The sequence below is a fragment of the Lactuca sativa genome, chromosome 7, assembly GCF_002870075.4.
Source record: "Lactuca sativa cultivar Salinas chromosome 7, Lsat_Salinas_v11, whole genome shotgun sequence".
Classification (NCBI taxonomy): Eukaryota; Viridiplantae; Streptophyta; class Magnoliopsida; order Asterales; family Asteraceae; genus Lactuca; species Lactuca sativa.
The window spans coordinates 200,243,140-200,260,667 of record NC_056629.2 but is presented as its reverse complement, the minus strand read 5'-3'; the positions used below and the strand labels follow the sequence as shown (position 1 = coordinate 200,260,667).

The 17,528-nt window shown below is 30.0% G+C and overlaps 1 protein-coding gene across 1 annotated transcript; it reads right to left on the bottom strand.

The window, feature by feature from the left end:
- Positions 1-7,670: 7,670 nt before the first annotated feature.
- On the bottom strand, positions 7,671-17,284 carry LOC111905689 (probable LRR receptor-like serine/threonine-protein kinase At1g56140). Its single transcript, XM_023901394.3, has 23 exons — positions 17,060-17,284; positions 14,757-14,952; positions 14,562-14,633; positions 14,385-14,456; positions 14,191-14,262; positions 14,003-14,074; positions 13,845-13,916; positions 13,680-13,751; positions 13,503-13,574; positions 13,351-13,416; positions 13,196-13,267; positions 13,015-13,086; positions 12,851-12,916; positions 12,702-12,767; positions 12,511-12,599; positions 11,857-12,224; positions 11,558-11,756; positions 11,289-11,465; positions 11,077-11,195; positions 9,728-9,938; positions 9,405-9,636; positions 8,575-8,725; positions 7,671-8,452 (listed from the first exon to the last, which is right to left on the bottom strand). Exons 1-23 carry the CDS (start codon positions 17,148-17,150, stop codon positions 8,045-8,047), a joined length of 3,087 nt encoding a protein of 1,028 aa, XP_023757162.1. The 5' UTR covers positions 17,151-17,284; the 3' UTR covers positions 7,671-8,044.
- Positions 17,285-17,528: the final 244 nt, after the last annotated feature.

Sequence of the window (17,528 nt, the reverse complement as noted above, 5' to 3'; positions counted from 1 at the left end):
AGAACGGTTGAAGGAGATGAATGATCGATGGAGAATTTTGTGACCTAGTCGAGTTTAAGGACCAAATGAGACTTCGGGGTGTGGTTTAATGAGACGGAGACGAAAAATCGGGGCCTACATGCCACCTCTTTCGCCACGTAAGATAAAAAATACACGTAGGATCAATAAACCGTTTAAAACCGGCTAAACCCGGTCATAAGGGGAAAATTTGCACAAATCAACAAGTTAAAGGGTTAATAGAGCACGAAAAAAAGTTCAGTGACCAAATGTGATCAAAATCAAAAGTATGTTACCCTCTCAAGTCATTATCCCTAAAAGATTACCTTTAGCTTTCTCTATGCAACATGTCTGCAACCTCTCACTCATTTGTTTTCCTAAAAAACAAAACCACCGATAAGTCAACATGAAATGCCTCTCTCTCCTGCAACACCAAAGCTTTGAAGTTGTTATTTCTCCGACGATTGGTAAGTGGCGAGCGACAGGGGTGATGGTCGAGAACGATGCAGATTTGGAAGGAGTCGATTGTGGTGGAGCATTGTCGATTGTCAGAGCTCGTAAATCAGGCGTTGCCGTTCACCGTAGGTCATAGATCTGATCGCACTGCTCACCAGAACTTGTAGATTTGTCATTGGAGTCATGGATTTGGCCTTGCATGTCGTCTATGGTGTCGCGATCGTCATCAATGGTGTGATTACCGACATAAATCACAGATTTCGAGATGCAAGAGGACGACAAAATCAATGGATTTTGTGTGTGTGTGTGTGTGGAGTAGAAATACCAGATCTGGATGGCGGTGTAGGTGCCGAATTGGATTCCGATGAGGTAATAGATCTGATGGTCTAATAACGGATTTGAGAGGAGAGAAGGTGATCACGAGACTGGTTACCAACAGTGGTTGAAGGTGGTCGATGGCGATGTTTCGCCGGTAGTAAAGGAGGCCACGGTTGTCCGACGGTAGGAGGCGGTGAATGTATGGTGGTGGAGGTTGGTGGCAACTAGTGGAAATGGTTGCGTGTTCTTCATGTTTTGGTGGGAGTGGTGGAGAGAGTTTGAGAGGTTCTAAAATTATCAAAAGTATCAGATGCTTTTTGTTCTATAAAAATACGAGTGAAATAAAAGTAATAGATAGAAAATAAGTTTCTTAAATGGTTCTTATGGTTCTTAATATTTAGTGGTTCTCATTTGAACTTTTACCTCCATATATATATATATATATATATATATATATATATATATATATATATATATATATATATATATATATATATATATATATATATATATATATATATATAAACTCAAACGTGTTTAATTACGATCCTAGTTAAATATACATCAAACATGTAAACTTAAATCAAAATCTGAATAAATGAAATAAACGAATTTCTTTCTCACCAAAACACATAGAGCAGAAAGGAGTAGCCATGGAGGAGAGCATAAAATATTAAAATAACACACAAACACACAGGGGATGGAGTAATACCTTCAACCGGATCGGTGTTGAATTGAGCTCGAGTTACGGCGGCAGTTATTGTCAAGCAAAAGCACACACACAACCACAACCGCAGTGTCATGATCGTAGAAATCCTATTGCCTCTACCGCCACCACCTCCGGCCATAGTTGCTTCCGTTCAGAGTATCATAAATTAACGTCATTATAATATGACAAAATTGCAAAAATGGTCTCCGTGGTTTGTCAATTTTGTGGGTAAGATCCAAAAAAATTATTAGCAAAAAAGGTCCCTATTTGATGGTTTTGTTGTGGTTTTGGACCCAACCTCGTTAATTTTAACAGCATGGCTGTTAACTTTTGGCAAATGACGGATTTAACCATGGGACCATTTCTGCAGTTTTATCTTTTTATCAAACTACAAGAACCACTTATGCAATTTTTCTTTTTCATTTTATTGAATTATTATATATTAGTTATTTTAATTAGTTTTTTCTTTTTAACTTTTTTCTTATTGTATTATTTTATATTGGGTTATTATATATTAATAAATATTATTTTTAATATATTATATTTATATATTAATAAATATTACTTTTTTATTATTAATTTTTAATTTTTTTTTGAATTTTTTTCTTTATTGAATTAATTTTTTTATTGGATTATTATACATTAATAAACATTATTTTTAACATAGAATATTTATCTATTAGTAAGTATTACTTTTTTGGATTATTAAATTTATTTAATTATTTTTTTATTTCATTAATTCTTTTGAATGGATTATTATATATTAATAAATATTATTTTTAATATATAATATTTATATATTAATAAATATTACTTTTTTATTATTAATTTTTATTTATTTTTTTGGAATTTCTTCTTTATTACATTAATTGTTTTTTATTGGATTATTATATATTAATAAATATTATGTTTAACATATAGTATTTATCTGTTAGTAAGTGTTACTTTTTTGGATTATTAAACTCAATTAATTAAAAATAATATTTATTAATATATAATATTTATTTATATAAATATAATTTATTAAAAAAATATTTATTGATATATAATAATACTTATTAGTTCTTTATATAAATAAATATTACTTTATTATTATTAATTTTTTTAATTGATTTTTTAATTTCATCTTTATTGCATTAATTCTTTCTTATGGGATTATTATATATTAACATTTTTTTAATATATAATATTTATCTATTAGTAAGTGTTACTTTATTAGATTATTAATTTTAATTAATTTATTTTATCTAATTTTTTTTATTGCATTAGTTCTTTTTATTGGATTATTAATTTAAATTTATTATTTTTATTTATAATAAATAATATTTTTTTAATTGTTTTTATTTTTAGCATATAATATTTTAACTTATGATTTTGACATATAAAATTTCCCTAAAAATATTTCTACATGAATTACCAAATATGAGTATTCGTTACTCAGCAGTCGGCTGAACGAGTACTGAATAACGAGTTCTACAACTTTTTCACCACCTGTAGTGGCTATGGTGGTTTGAAAGCCCCCGATCTAACATTGTCGTCGTCGATGGTGGTATCTGTAATGAATGGTCGGCTGGAGGAAGTATACTTTCTAGGGTTTGTTTCAGATTGTGTGGGAAGTCAACTGGTGTAGTTTTCGTCGAGAATGGCCGACTGTAATCGATGACCCATGATTTCCAGCAAGAAGATACGACGACGCAAGGTGGTAAAATGCAACGAATGGAGAAGCTGACATGGAGTGTTTGATATTTTTATTTAAAACCATAAAGAAAGAAATTAAATTAAAATAAAAATAATTAAATAAATATTATTTAGTATAAATTAAAAAAATTAAACTAAAACTAATGCAATAAAAAAAATAAAAAAAAAATAGTTAAATGAAATTAATAATCCAATAAAGTAACACTTACTAATAGATAAATATTATATACTAAAAATAATATTTGTTAACATATAATAATCCAATAAAAGAGAATTAATACAATAAAGAAGAAATTAAAACAATCAAATAATAAAAAAACCTAATATTTATTAATATATAAATATAATATATTAAAAATAATATTTATTAATATATAATAATCCAATCAAAAGAATTAACGAAATAAAAAAAAATTAAAAAATTTAATTAAATGAATTTAATAATCCAAAAAAGTAACACTTACTAATAGATAAATATTATATGTAAAACATAATATTTATTAATATATAATAATCTAATAAAAAAATTAATGCAATAAAGAAAAAATTAAAAAAATCAATTAAAAAAATTAATAATAAAAAAGTAATAGTTATTAATATATAAATATAATATATTAAAAATAATATTTATTAATATATAATAATCCAATCAAAAGAATTAACGAAATAAAAAAATAAAAATATTAATTAATTGAGTTTAATAATCCAAAAAAGTAACACTTACTAATAGATAAATATTATATGTTAAACATAATATTTATTAATATATAATAATCCAATAAAAACAATTAATGCAATAAAGAAGAAATTCCAAAAAATTATTTAAAAAATAAATAATAAAAAAGTAATATTTATTAATATATAAATATAATATATTAAAAATAATATTTATTAATATATAATAATCCATTCAAAAGAATTAACGAAATAAAAAAAATAATTAAATTATTTAATAATCCAAAAAAGTAACACTTACTAATAGATAAATATTATATGTTAAAAATAATGTTTATTAATATATAATAATCCAATAAAAAAGAATTAATACAATAAATAAAAAATTTAAAAATTAATAATAATAAAATAATATTTATTAATATATAAATATAATATATTAAAAATAATATTTATTCATATATAATAACCCAATAAAAAAATAATACAATAAGAAAAAAGTAATTAAAATAATTAATATATAATAATTCAATAAAATGAAAAAGAAAAATTGCATAAGTGGTCCTTGTAGTTTGGTAAAAAGATAAAACTGCAGAAATGGACTCAGGGGTAAATCTGTCATTTACCAAAAGTTAACAGTCATGCTGTTAAACTTAACGAGGTTGGGACCAAAATCGCAACAAAACCGTCAAATAAGGATCTTTTTTGCTAATAATTTTTTTTGGACCTTACCTACAAATTTTGACAAACCACAGGGATAATTTTTGCAATTTTGTCTTTTACATATATATATATATATATATATATATATATATATATATATATATATATATATATATATATATATATATATATATATATATATATATATATATATATATATATATATATCTTCCTTAATAAATGAAGGTTTTTTTTACCACGTGTCAATCTCTCGTGAATTTTGACACTTGTCATTTTGTAGTAATTTTGAAATAAATATTATCCATTTGTCAATTTTTGGTTTGTTTCAATTTTTAAATTAAAGTCATATACTTATATATGTAAAGTATTAAATATTAAATATCATATATATATGATATTAAATTACAATAAATACATTTATTGCTTTTTTATTTTAAAGTTATATATTAAAAAATATTTTCTGTTTACATTTTAATGTTTAATTTTTTTTTTTAAAATCAACCCGTATAAATACGGGTCTCACACCTAGTATATATATATATATATATATATATATATATATATATATATATATATATATATATATATATATATATATATATATATATATATATATATATATATATATATATATATATATATATATACTTTTTTTCTTCCAAGTTTATAGTGGTCGCAGCTCTATCTCAATTCTCAAACTCTACTCTTTTGATAATCATTAGAGTAAATTACAAGAACATCACTAAGCTTTACTAACAGTTGCAATATTGGTCCCTATTTTTGATATTTTCCCAAAGAAGTCTCTACGTTTGATTTCTATTTCAGAACTAGGACTCGCCCTTCTCCACGAATGCCAATGCTCAACTTTAATTATTGAGATTAGGGGTGACAATTGATGAGACGACACGACAAAAGTACACGACACGAAACGAAATTGAAATTTGAATTTGTGTTAGTGACGTGTTCGTGTCAAGTGTAAAAAACACGACGTCCTGTCGTGTTCGTGTTCAAAATTGACACGATTTAACATTATTTGTCGTGTTTTTCGTGTTATGTATGAATAAATATTAATTAAATACATTAATTGTTATTTCATGTTATCTTTGTTTTGTTTTGTCGTGTCGTGTTTGTCGTTTTTTAATCGGTTCGTTTTCGTATTAGTTAAAAAAAAAACCCGAGATCGTGTCGTTTCGTGTTCGTATTACATAAAACATTGTCGTGTCGTGTCAGAGAAAAACACGACATGATGGCCCGATTTGTCACCCCTAATTGAGATTATCTTTAATTAACATCCTGTTTTATTTACTTTGAATTCACTAAGATACATGTTTCTATATTCTCTCTTTCGTTCACTTATTCATCATCGAAAATGTTGATGGAGGTAGAAGATTCTGACAGTAGTGGCATCAAAAAATAATAGCAACATTAATTTTGTTATTTTGTATAGAGGTTGCATCCTAATAAGAAAAAAAAAGTTCGCATTATGGAGCAGAAAAGAAGTTGTGGCCCGGGACCCCCGTGAACCACTTAGGTCCGCCGCGGATCGAAAAATCAAGTATGATAGAGTTATATTTTGCTTCTTTTACTTTTTTAATGATTTCTCGTTTAATTTCATTAGTTAGTAAAAATATCACCTCATTTTGGATCTTGTTGCCATGTCCACCACCAACTTTTTATTTATTTTATTATAGACATCTCATATATATATATATATATATATATATATATATATATATATATATATATATATATATATATATATATATATAAATAATTGAGCCCCCATAATACGGGCCCTGTGCCATCTTACACTTGGCATATGTTAAGGGTCGGCCCTGTTCACAGTTGATGCCTTTAGTTCATTGGAATGGTGTTGCTCTTGTTTTCTTTTTGGATTTATTATAGTTCTCATATTGTTTTTCTTAGGGATGAGCATTTGGCCGCTTTTTTAGAATAGGTTCGGTTCTCGATTTTAGGAATCAAGCAAAATTGGTCCAAGTACAAAACCCGTCCAGTCCAGGCGGTTTGGATCAGATTTAAAAAAATAAAATCTTTAGCAAATCTTTTTTATATATTTCATTCGTTTGAAGTCGGATTGACATGTGTAGTTTAGAGTTTGCATATGGTTTTAAAATTACTTTTGTTGTTTTTGGTTTCATATTCAATGACTTACAATCTCCAAAGTTTGAATATCAAGAATTTTTCAACTTTTCAGGAATTTTTTTAAACTATAATTTTGTCGTTTTTGGTTTTGTATTCGTTTTAAGCCTTGTAATAGATAAACTAATTTTGGTAGCGCTTCAAAGAGTTGTACAATATGCACCTAAAGTTGTACAAGTCCAACGGATACAAGAACCGAAAAACCTGGACCTAGACCCGTTAAGCCTCAACAGGTGTGGTCCATGGTCCACCATTATCTTCCAAACCGGTCTCGTCCAAGAGCCGGTCCAGTTCGTTTCAAATGTTCACCCATAATTTTGTTTAGTTTGGTTTTTTGATGTCTTGTATAGAGTTTATTTGCTTTCTCTTTGCTTTTGTAATCTCTTGTTTGTTTTTTCAAGCTCTATTTTATTTAATGATGTTTTGCTGTTAAAAAAACAACTATTCCTCATGTAGATTGACTACTTCATGCATAGAAAATTGTTGTTTAAGAGACATGTATGGTCGTCAACCTCACACTTAATTCTTATTTTTATAAATAATCATATATTTACTTTCATTTATAATTTATTGTTCATTAGTCTTCTAATTATACTATCTAAAATTTATCTAAATATTAATGCACTGTTATTAAGGTCGAATCAAAGAACAGTATTTTCGAATTCAATGCTTTCGTAAGAAAAAAAATAAAAATAATTTTTTAATAAAAAGTTCTAATAACATGGTTTTCTATAATTAATTGTTTTTTTGTAAAATGATTTTGCAAAGCTTAATTGTATGTTGACTAAGACGCTCCTACAAGCATTTACTATAATAGTACTAAAATGTGATTAGAGAACCGATACAAAAACTTTGTAGGGAAAAAGTTGAAGATACAAACTAACTGACCAAATGATACCAATAGCACTCTACTCTATTTGACATTCTTATGTTTCACAAAATTGCCGCAAATGGTCTTTGAGTTTCACAAAAATATAGAAATGGTCTCTTTCCAATAGCTGAATTATAGAAATGGTCCTTGTGTTTCACAAAATTACATAAATTGTCCCTTTCAATAGTAGAAAGACAGAAATGGTCGATGTGTTTCATAAAATTACATAGATGGTCCCTGCCTAATAGCAAAATAACAAAAATGCTCCTAGTGTTTCACAAAATTATAAAAATGGTCCCTACCTAATAGAAAATTTACAGAAATTATCCATGTGTTTCACATAACTTATAGAAACGGTCCCCGTGTCGAAAATACATGTTTAATAAACCCGCGGGCCATCCACAAGTTAAAGTCTAAATCACAGGATTTTACATATTTATATATACCATGAAGGGCATTTAGGTAATTAATCAACATCACCTACCTTCTCCGATAATATCATGAAGCATGGGTCGGGAAACATCATGTGGCGAAAGTAGTGATGGTGAAACAGTCGAGTTACTCGTACTTGCGACACCATCACTAGTACCCGTAGTTGTAGTTGTAGTTGTAGTTGAAGCTGAAGTTGGAACCGCACTCTTAAAAGTTGTAGCATCATTAAATTTGAAACCGGTCAAGTACTCGGGCCGAGTAATTTCACCACTTGCTTCAACATCACCTGAAATCATGGCCACCACACGCGACATTGATGGTCGATATGTTGGTGAAGTTTGTGTGCATAAAAGGGCAACTCTTATTACTCTTTTCACTTCGTTTTCGTCAAATTCAGACAATTCTTCATCCACTAACTCGAGTTCACGGTTCGCTTCATGTAGGTTCCATGCCTGAAATCATGCCAGAGTTAACACTCAATAGTTGGTTGTGATTTTATGACATTAACCCTTGTTATAAAATTCAAGAAGAAGAAGAAGAAGAAGATGATGATGATGATGATGATGAAACATACCCATTCAAGAAGATATATTCTCTCATCATCCAAACTTGAATCAGAATTGGGCCTTCCGCTGACAATCTCTAAAGCCACAACTCCAAACCCAAACACATCAGCCTTTTCCGTGAGGTGTCCACGCATTGCATACTCTGGCGCCAGATACCCACTACATATTAAATCAATAAGACTTGGTCAGCTTATCATTCTTTTTTTTTTTTGAAGACTAGCTGACTTTTGCAATTTTGGTACCAAAAAGTTCTTTGGGAATTGTGGTCCTTACTTGAGGTTCTTGTGATTCAAGTAAAATGACTAATTATTGTCCCCTAGAAAAGTTAAATTTTGCGAATTTGATCCTTAAAATATAGTCGTGGGTAAATTACATTTTTGGTCCATGATTCTAGCTGATTTTTAAACTTTCATTTTATAATGTTTTTGGTCCCTGTTTCAAGTAAAATAATTGTAACTTTGGGACCAAAATTGCAAAATATGCTATAATTGGGGACCAAAATAGCCATTTTACTTGGAACAGGGACCAAAAACATTACAAGAATCTCAAATAAGGACTAAAACCATAAGAGAAAACTTTTGGGGACCAAAATTGCAAAAATCAGCAAGTACACTCCGGAACCAAAAATGTAATTTTCAAAAAGTAGGTTACTTTACATAATTGGTCCGTAAGTACAGCTGATTTTTGCAATTTTGGTCTCAAAAGAGCATGGACCAAAAATGTTACAAAAACCTCAAATAAGAACTAAAGCTGAAAAAATCATCTATACTCAAGGATAAATAAAAAAAATGTTATTTACTCTTTTTCAAAATAGAATAAATTAAATAGTTAATCTTACATTGTGCCTGCAACACGAGTACTCATATGTGTTTTCTTGTCATCATAAAGTTTGGCCAAACCAAAATCTGATATCTTAGGGGTCAGATCGGAATCAAGTAAAACATTGCTAGATTTCACATCTCGATGTATAATTCGTATGCGTGATTCCTCATGGAGATACGAGAGACCGCGTGCTAACCCCATGCATATTTCAAAACGGGTAGACCATGTAAGTGACAATTTTTTCCTTCCTGCATCATAGACCAAAAAATGTAACATTATAGCATTATATTTTTTTAGTACTTTATATCCAAAGGTCTAAAAATATGTAAGTTTTTATACCAAATAACGCTTGATCGAGACTCTTGTTTTCAAGATACTCATAGACAAGAAGACGTTTTTCTCCGTCGATGCAGCATCCGTAGAGTTTCACGAGGTTACGGTGTTGGACTGCAGATATTGTGGCAATTTCTGCAACAAATTGGGACTTGCCTTGGTGTGAGGCTATGGAGAGTTGTTTCACAGCTATTACCCTTCCATCATCAAGTGTTCCCTGTTTATTGTGGAAAAGATTTTTTAAGCTAGTGTTTGCCTGTTTGGAATGCTGAAATCATTCATTCCACTGGAATGAAAAAGGCCTATTTGTTTTGTGTGAATGAATGGAATGAACCAGTTTTGAAGGAATGTGGATATATGTGAATGTTATTCCTTCCATTCCCTAGATAAGGTTTTTATTTTATTTTATTTTTATTTTTATTTTTATTCATTCCATCATGGACCGGAAAGAAGAATTGCAATATAATCCTTACTTTAATAAAATAAATATTTTTAAATTTTATTTTATTTTTAACTATAATATACCTTTATTTTTAGAAATAACTTATTGTAGCTTACTGGGAGTTTTTTTATAAGCTTATATTATGTTTAATTTTTTTACATAAAAGCTCAATAATTACAATTACAAAATTAAATTACATTTTTGGTCCCTGACTATCGCTGATCCTTGGGATTTGGGTCCCAAAAAATACATATGAAATTTTTATCCTTATTTTAGGTTTTTCTAACGTTTTAGTCCCTGTTCCAAATAAAGTGACTATACTTTTGGGACCAAATTGCAAAAACCAGTTATACTCAACAACCAAAAACAATAATTTATTCTAATTACAAAATGACCAAAATGGGTGGTGTCGTCACCAACTGACCACTTTTTGAACACTTACCACAAAATAACCATATATCTACCAAAATGCGCTTTGCAATATACTTTTTGAAATCGCTTTATAAATGGTAACCCTTACAAAAACCTTTGACTTTTTTTTCTTTGCAAAATTCTATTGGGCAATTCATAAAGCAATTTTGCAAAATCATTGTTGCAAAGCTGGTGGTTATTGCGTGATAACTGTTCAAAAGGTAATCATTTCATGATAGGGCACCACCCATTTTGGTCATTTTAGTGATTATTCCTTGAGATAATATATAGAGTAGCGTTAAAATTAAAAGTCGTATTTACACATAATATAAAAAAATCATAAGAAAATTCATTCGATTCATGCAAGGCAACCAAACATGAGCATGGAATGTAATCACTCTCATTCCATTACTCTGTTCCATTCTTTTGTCATTCCATTCGATTCGACTATAAAAAGCAAAAATTAAATTATTGATAAAAAAAAAAAAAGAGTATGAATTACCTTGTAAACAGGTCCAAAACCACCCTCCCCAAGTTTATTTGCAGGACTAAAATCATCTGTTGCATCTCTCAAGTCTCCATAGCCAAAAGTATAAGGCTTCGTGTCAATTCCCAAAAACTCTGCAAATTAGCAAACGTTATTAAGAAAATCAAAGGAAAAACAATGGAAAACATTATTCATCTATGTCATAAAGAAAGATTCAAGAAAATCACCTTCATCATAATTGTCATCATTATTCTTCTTTTTCCTTCGCTGACGAAGAAGATACAGGGCTAATAACACCATAAAGCTCACAACTACAATTGGAACCAAAATCCCCGCCACAATCAAACCGGTATTATTCTTCTTCTTGTTGGAAGGTGGATTGTTGCTCACAGTAGGGACGAAATCTGTAAAAAAAACAAGTAAAGGGGGTTGTCTTGTCATATTGTCAATCAAGAGCAAAAAGTTAAGAAAAAACAATTTCATGAAAGAATTTTACTTGGTGTAGCACTGATTGCTGAGATAAGAGGTCCAAAATCTCCTTGAGTAGGTACACAACAAGTCCCTTTTCCAGTCCATAATAGATGAATCTCAAGGTAGTTATTTATAACCTCAACTGTCACTTCCTTTGAAACAGGACTAAACGAAGCCCCCCCTGCTTCCCTTTTAATATTAAAATCTTGAAAAACCCGGTTTCCCTGAAAAAAATAAAATAAAACAGATTTTCACCACCCATGTAACAAGGTTGACCATTAAGTTCGTTAAATCAAAAAGAAACAGCTAACACAGATAACAGACCTGGACATAAATGTCAAATACGCGCCTTCCAAGGCTTCTCCAAGTGGAACCATCTTCTATTGCAAGCTCTGCAAACCGGAGATTTACAGTGTAGTTGCCATTCTCAAGGCCTAAACCATAATATCTTAAAGATCCAGCAGAGAGTCTTGCTGTTTGGAAAAGTTCTGAATCTAAAGTGTTTGTGAATTGGCGTAGAGCGAAGGCTGTGTATCTCGGATTGTCTCTTCGTCCCACATTGCTGACACCCCACCTCCTTTCGGGAGTCAAATAGTATGTTGCGGGCCCCAGTTGTTCGTTATCTTGCTCATGGACTAATTGACTTGAGGATGTAATTTGTGGGCCACCACAATTGATTCCAAAGTCGCTATCTGTAAGTGTAAACCAACATCAAAACGGTACTCCACAAATCAAGTTATATTAAATTACATAATTGGTACCCGAGTATAGTTGATTTTTGCAACTTCTGTCCTAAAAAGTTCTCTTACAATTTGGTCCTTACTTCAGGTTCTTGTGAGGTTTCTGTTACCTGACTACAACTAATTTTTGCAGTTTTTGTCCCAAAAATATAGTGGGACCAAAAAGCTTACAAAAACCTCGAATAGGAACCAAAAATGTAATTAATAACAAAGAGAAAGTTGATGTGGTTTTGCTTACATATTGGTGATCCACGGTTACAAGGGAAACCACTTTGGAGACAATTCAATGCTGAATTGTTTAAAGTGAAGTTGTTCACAACTATGTTACTGCATTTACACACATTAAAAATGTGATATTAGCTTTAAAAACCATGATGGAAAATAACTTTGAAAGAAAAAAAATACAAATCAGAATTTAAAAGCACGTACACTTGTAAAGTTTGGTTATTGGCCCAAGAAGGAAGTGTCCCAGATAGTTGATTGTATGACAAATCACTGCCAACAGAATATTGTATGGAAAATTATTAAGAAATAAAAAATCATTTTTTTTCTCATCTAACTAGCCTACAATCACTTACATATTGCTCAGAGTTCTGCTCTTTTCATTGGGAAGAGTGCCAGTTAAACTGTTGTTTCCAAGAAACCTAAAAATTATGACATGTAAATTTGGTCAATATCTACATTTATTGACCAAATTGTAGGCAAAATATTATTTATAATAGAAGGAGAAAATGTGTATTACAAGAAGGACAATTGGCTCAAGTTGAACAACCCTGCTGGAATAGGCCCACTCAAATTGTTAAAACTCAAATCCCTGAAAGTAGAAACCCAATTGGAGAGATTTTCTTTATTAGTTTATATATTCATATTACGAAAGTAAATCATTATAATCAGATAATTCAGTTTCAATTCAGACTACTTACAGTTGTGTCAAGTTTACATATTCTCCAATATCACTTGGAATAGAGCCAGAAATTCTGTTATTCCTCAACATTCTGCAAGAATTGCCCTCTCATTATATTTTATCTTCAGCAAAATCAATATATTTACTTAAGAAAGATCAAATATATATACTCACAGAACATTGAGGGACTTCAAATCCCTAATGAAATCCAGAGTTCCATTAGATAAACCACTTATCCTCCTGTAACAATATAGAAAACAAATTAAAAGATCAAAATAGCAACTTGCAAAGTATAATAATCAATTATAAATAAAATAAAGGCTTACAGGTCCTGTAAAAGGGTCAGATTAGAAAATGAAGGTGGTATTGAACCTTCAAAAGAATTCCCCTCAAACCTCCTATAGGAACATCAAACATAAATTATATTTAAAAAGTTCATAGTGAAAAGCATGTAAATAATTATACAGTGAAAAGCATGTAAATAATCTAAATGCTTTGCTTACAAGGATCGTAACTGTGACCAATTTCCTATAAAGCTTGGTATTCTGCCTGTGAAATTATTATCAGAAGCCCATCTGTGAATTCATTATGAAAAAGAAAAGTGTCAAAATTATTATATGATGGATGAAGTACAACTTTGAAACATGATTAAAGATAAATGCAATTACACTGTCTGCATGTTCCGTAAATTAGCAAATGAAGGAGGTATTTCACCACCAACTCCAGCACTATCAATGTAACTGACAAAATGAACATGCATGAAGATGATATTTAGATTATTTAATCAATGGAACTCGTTACATATCATAATCATCAATGTTCTTACATTTGATCTAATAATCTTAAATTTCCAAGTTCAGATGGCAGGGAACCATTAAAATTATTTGTGCCAAATCCCCTGCAACATAAAAAATATATATAGAAATAGAATACAAAATTGTAAACAACAAAGAATTAAACAGAAGAAGATGTTGCTTGATGGAAGAAATACAAACAAAACAGGAAGAAATATACAGTGATCTAAGATCAGTAAGCTGCCCTAGCTCTGGTGGAACCTGCCCTGATAAAGCATTGATACCGATAGTCCTATAAAAAAGTTTCAAATCATCAATATATAACTTATAAATCTGAATCTCAGATGTATTCTTACAAATGTAGAGGTCAAAATGGTCATTTGAGTTTAAATTATCATAAAATGGATGGCTTACATGTACTGCATACGAGTTAGATTGCCAATGGAAGGTGACAAAGGACCTGTCAAGTAGTTCTGTGCCAAATTACTGTAGCAAATAATTGATTATTTAGTAGAAATACAAGACGGGAAAAGTATTACTCAAGAAAGTTAAAAGTAAAGCATATAAGTGAAGAAATAGCAGAATACATACAGATTTGTAAGGTATCTCAAAGTCCAGAGTCCTTCGGGGATCGGGCCCACAGCGTCCATTGCATAAACTTTTCTGATGAATTACGGGGAAACGATGATTGTTAAAAGATAAACAGAATGCATATAATAAGTAACAATTGAAGTGGCCAAAAGACAGATGCTCTAAAGTTCATTCAGACATGACAGAAGCACTTACAGTCGGGTGATGTGGCAAGCAGTGGCATTCGGGATATTACAGTCGCATTTGATGGCGGGATTGTAACCCTGGGAATCGAAGTCGGTGGTGTCAACAGCAGCGCCGCTGCATAATTCTCCGCTTATGTTCCATCCCATCGCTGTTACTGCACTTTCTGCTATTCCCCATTGGCTGAACATTGCATTTATAACTCGCGCTGAAACACCAGTTTTCTTCAGTTTCATTCAACATCGAGTTCTTAACTATGGTACTAGTAATCATATTCTTCAATTAACAAAATCGACAACTTAATTCAACAGTGACACAGTCGTGATCTTGATTTTGATCTTCATTTCCAAACCTAATGGCCACAATCTCAGTTTTTCGTATAAACGACCAGCATTTGCTCGTTCAAGCGGGAAAAAGAGAACGGAATATGACGACATATAAGTCGGTGGATACATGTTTCACAAATTGTCAAATACAACCCTTTACTTTTAGTTAAATATGAAAAGCCCCCATATTTTGATATTTATCCTTTTTCTCCTCCTAACAAATTCCCAATGCCAAGTAAGGTTTTGAATTTATTTATAAAGAGTTTTAACGATAGGTTATATAAAAACTAAAATAATTTATATTTAGAAAATAATGGATTTCAATTAACTTCTATAAATGTTGATTATTGTCATTAATATAATTATAAATCATCTAATCCTTTAACATGAGGTTAATGTTCAAAAAAATTTAAAGAATTACCCAATATGTTCTATTTTATCTGTTGTAGATTATTTCAAGATACATATTAGAAAAGTTCTTACGTTTTCAATATTTTACCTTAAAAATAGTTTTTAATATATTTTGCAGAAAAGTTATTATAACATCTTTTGCAGAACAATTATTGGTAATTCGAATTATTTATTTTTTGTCATTATTTACCTATTAAACAGTTGCATTCTACAAATGTTTACATGGATGTAATTAGTCTTGTCAAAAAAGACTAGTCCAAAATAGTCCCCTAACAAACAACATCTAGACGAGTCCAAAATAGCTGAAAACAATCCAAAATAGTCAATAATATATACCCTATGTTGGTTAAAAATTATTGTAATTTAATAGGTAAATAATGACTTAAATAAAAAAATTACCATGGTTTTGGTAATGCCTTTTCAAGTAACAGACTAAAAATGTATGAGCTTATGTGAAATTTGTATTATTTCTACTGTTCAATTATGTTTTTCGAAATAGTCAAATGCACCATTTTTAACACCATTTATATTATGCAAATTACATCCATTTTGTACAAGTTGCATCGACACAACTCACATGGCACAAGCCATAAACTTTTAATCCCACCCCACGCCACGTCCCCACCCCACCCCACCCCACATGTAGAATTGGGTATACAAATGCTGTCAGAGATTTATAATAATTGTAAAACATTATTTTAATCTAGGAAAAAAAATCATATAAGATAATTCAAAAATGTACAACACAATCTTCCAAACGTTGTAATCTACAAAAGTTTGCGACAGTAGAATTAGTACAGCGGGTGGGCTCGGCCAAAATAAATGGAGTGGGTTCCGTTGATATGTACAAATATTTTTATTTTTTTAATTCTAAAAAAAACTATTAATCTGTCAAAAACAATTGTTAATAACTTAATATCATGTATTCGCAATAACAATTTAATCTCTTAAAGTAAATAATTTATAATACTGTATGCATTAATGTTTTTTTATCTAAATCATTTTTTATTTTACTCAACCAATTTTATAAATTAAAACGTAACTAATATTTTTATTTATATGCATAATACAATGGCTCCTGAGAAAACTTTACTTAACAAAATTAAAATCAATAGTAGCTCGATTCATGACCTGATGCTATTATGACCGAACTTGATTCGAGAATTGAATAGCGCATAAGTATTAATCAAAAATCATGTTCTATTAAATCAATAATATGCTTAAAACCAACAATTTCAAGGTGAATTGAGGCTCGAATGACTCGATATAAGCTTTACATATACATTAACATCTATTATTGCATAAGGTCGCGAAAGATACATAAGAATTGTAACAAATTTCAGTTCGAATAATTGAATTAAAGCTGGATTTGTTAGGGCATCTAATCATTAATATCTTTGAATTCAATGAACACGTAACCTTAAATCAAAATCTGAATAAAGAAGAGAACGAATTTCTCTCTCACCAACAAACACACACACGGCAGAAAGGAGAAGCAGCCATGCAAAATCGGAGATCATAACTTAATCGCATGGAGAATGAGAGCATAAAATAACACACACAAGGATGACGTAATACCTTCAGCTGGATCGGTGATGTTTTGAGCTCGAGTTATGGCGACAGTTATCGTCAAGCAAAAGCACATGCACAACCACGACCGTGATGTCATCGTTCAAATCTTGTTGCCTCTGCTGCCACCGTCTCCGGCCGTCGTTGTTTCCGTTCACAATATCATGAATTCACATCATATATATACGATGTATACAGTGGAAGCAGACTTTTCTTCTTCCAAGTTGAGAGTTGTCACATCTCATTATATAAAACTCTCCACTATTTTAATAATTATTATCCTAAATGTTGTTTTGTGATAAAAGTTTACAAAAAGATAATGTTTATAATATAACTCTAAGATATAAATTATTGTTATTTGAAGCTGTTATAATCAATTCGATGATTCTAAAAGTTTTATAATTATAATTATTTAATAAATTAACTAGTAAATAAAGAATAAAGAACTATACTTTATATTTAAATTTTATGTCATATG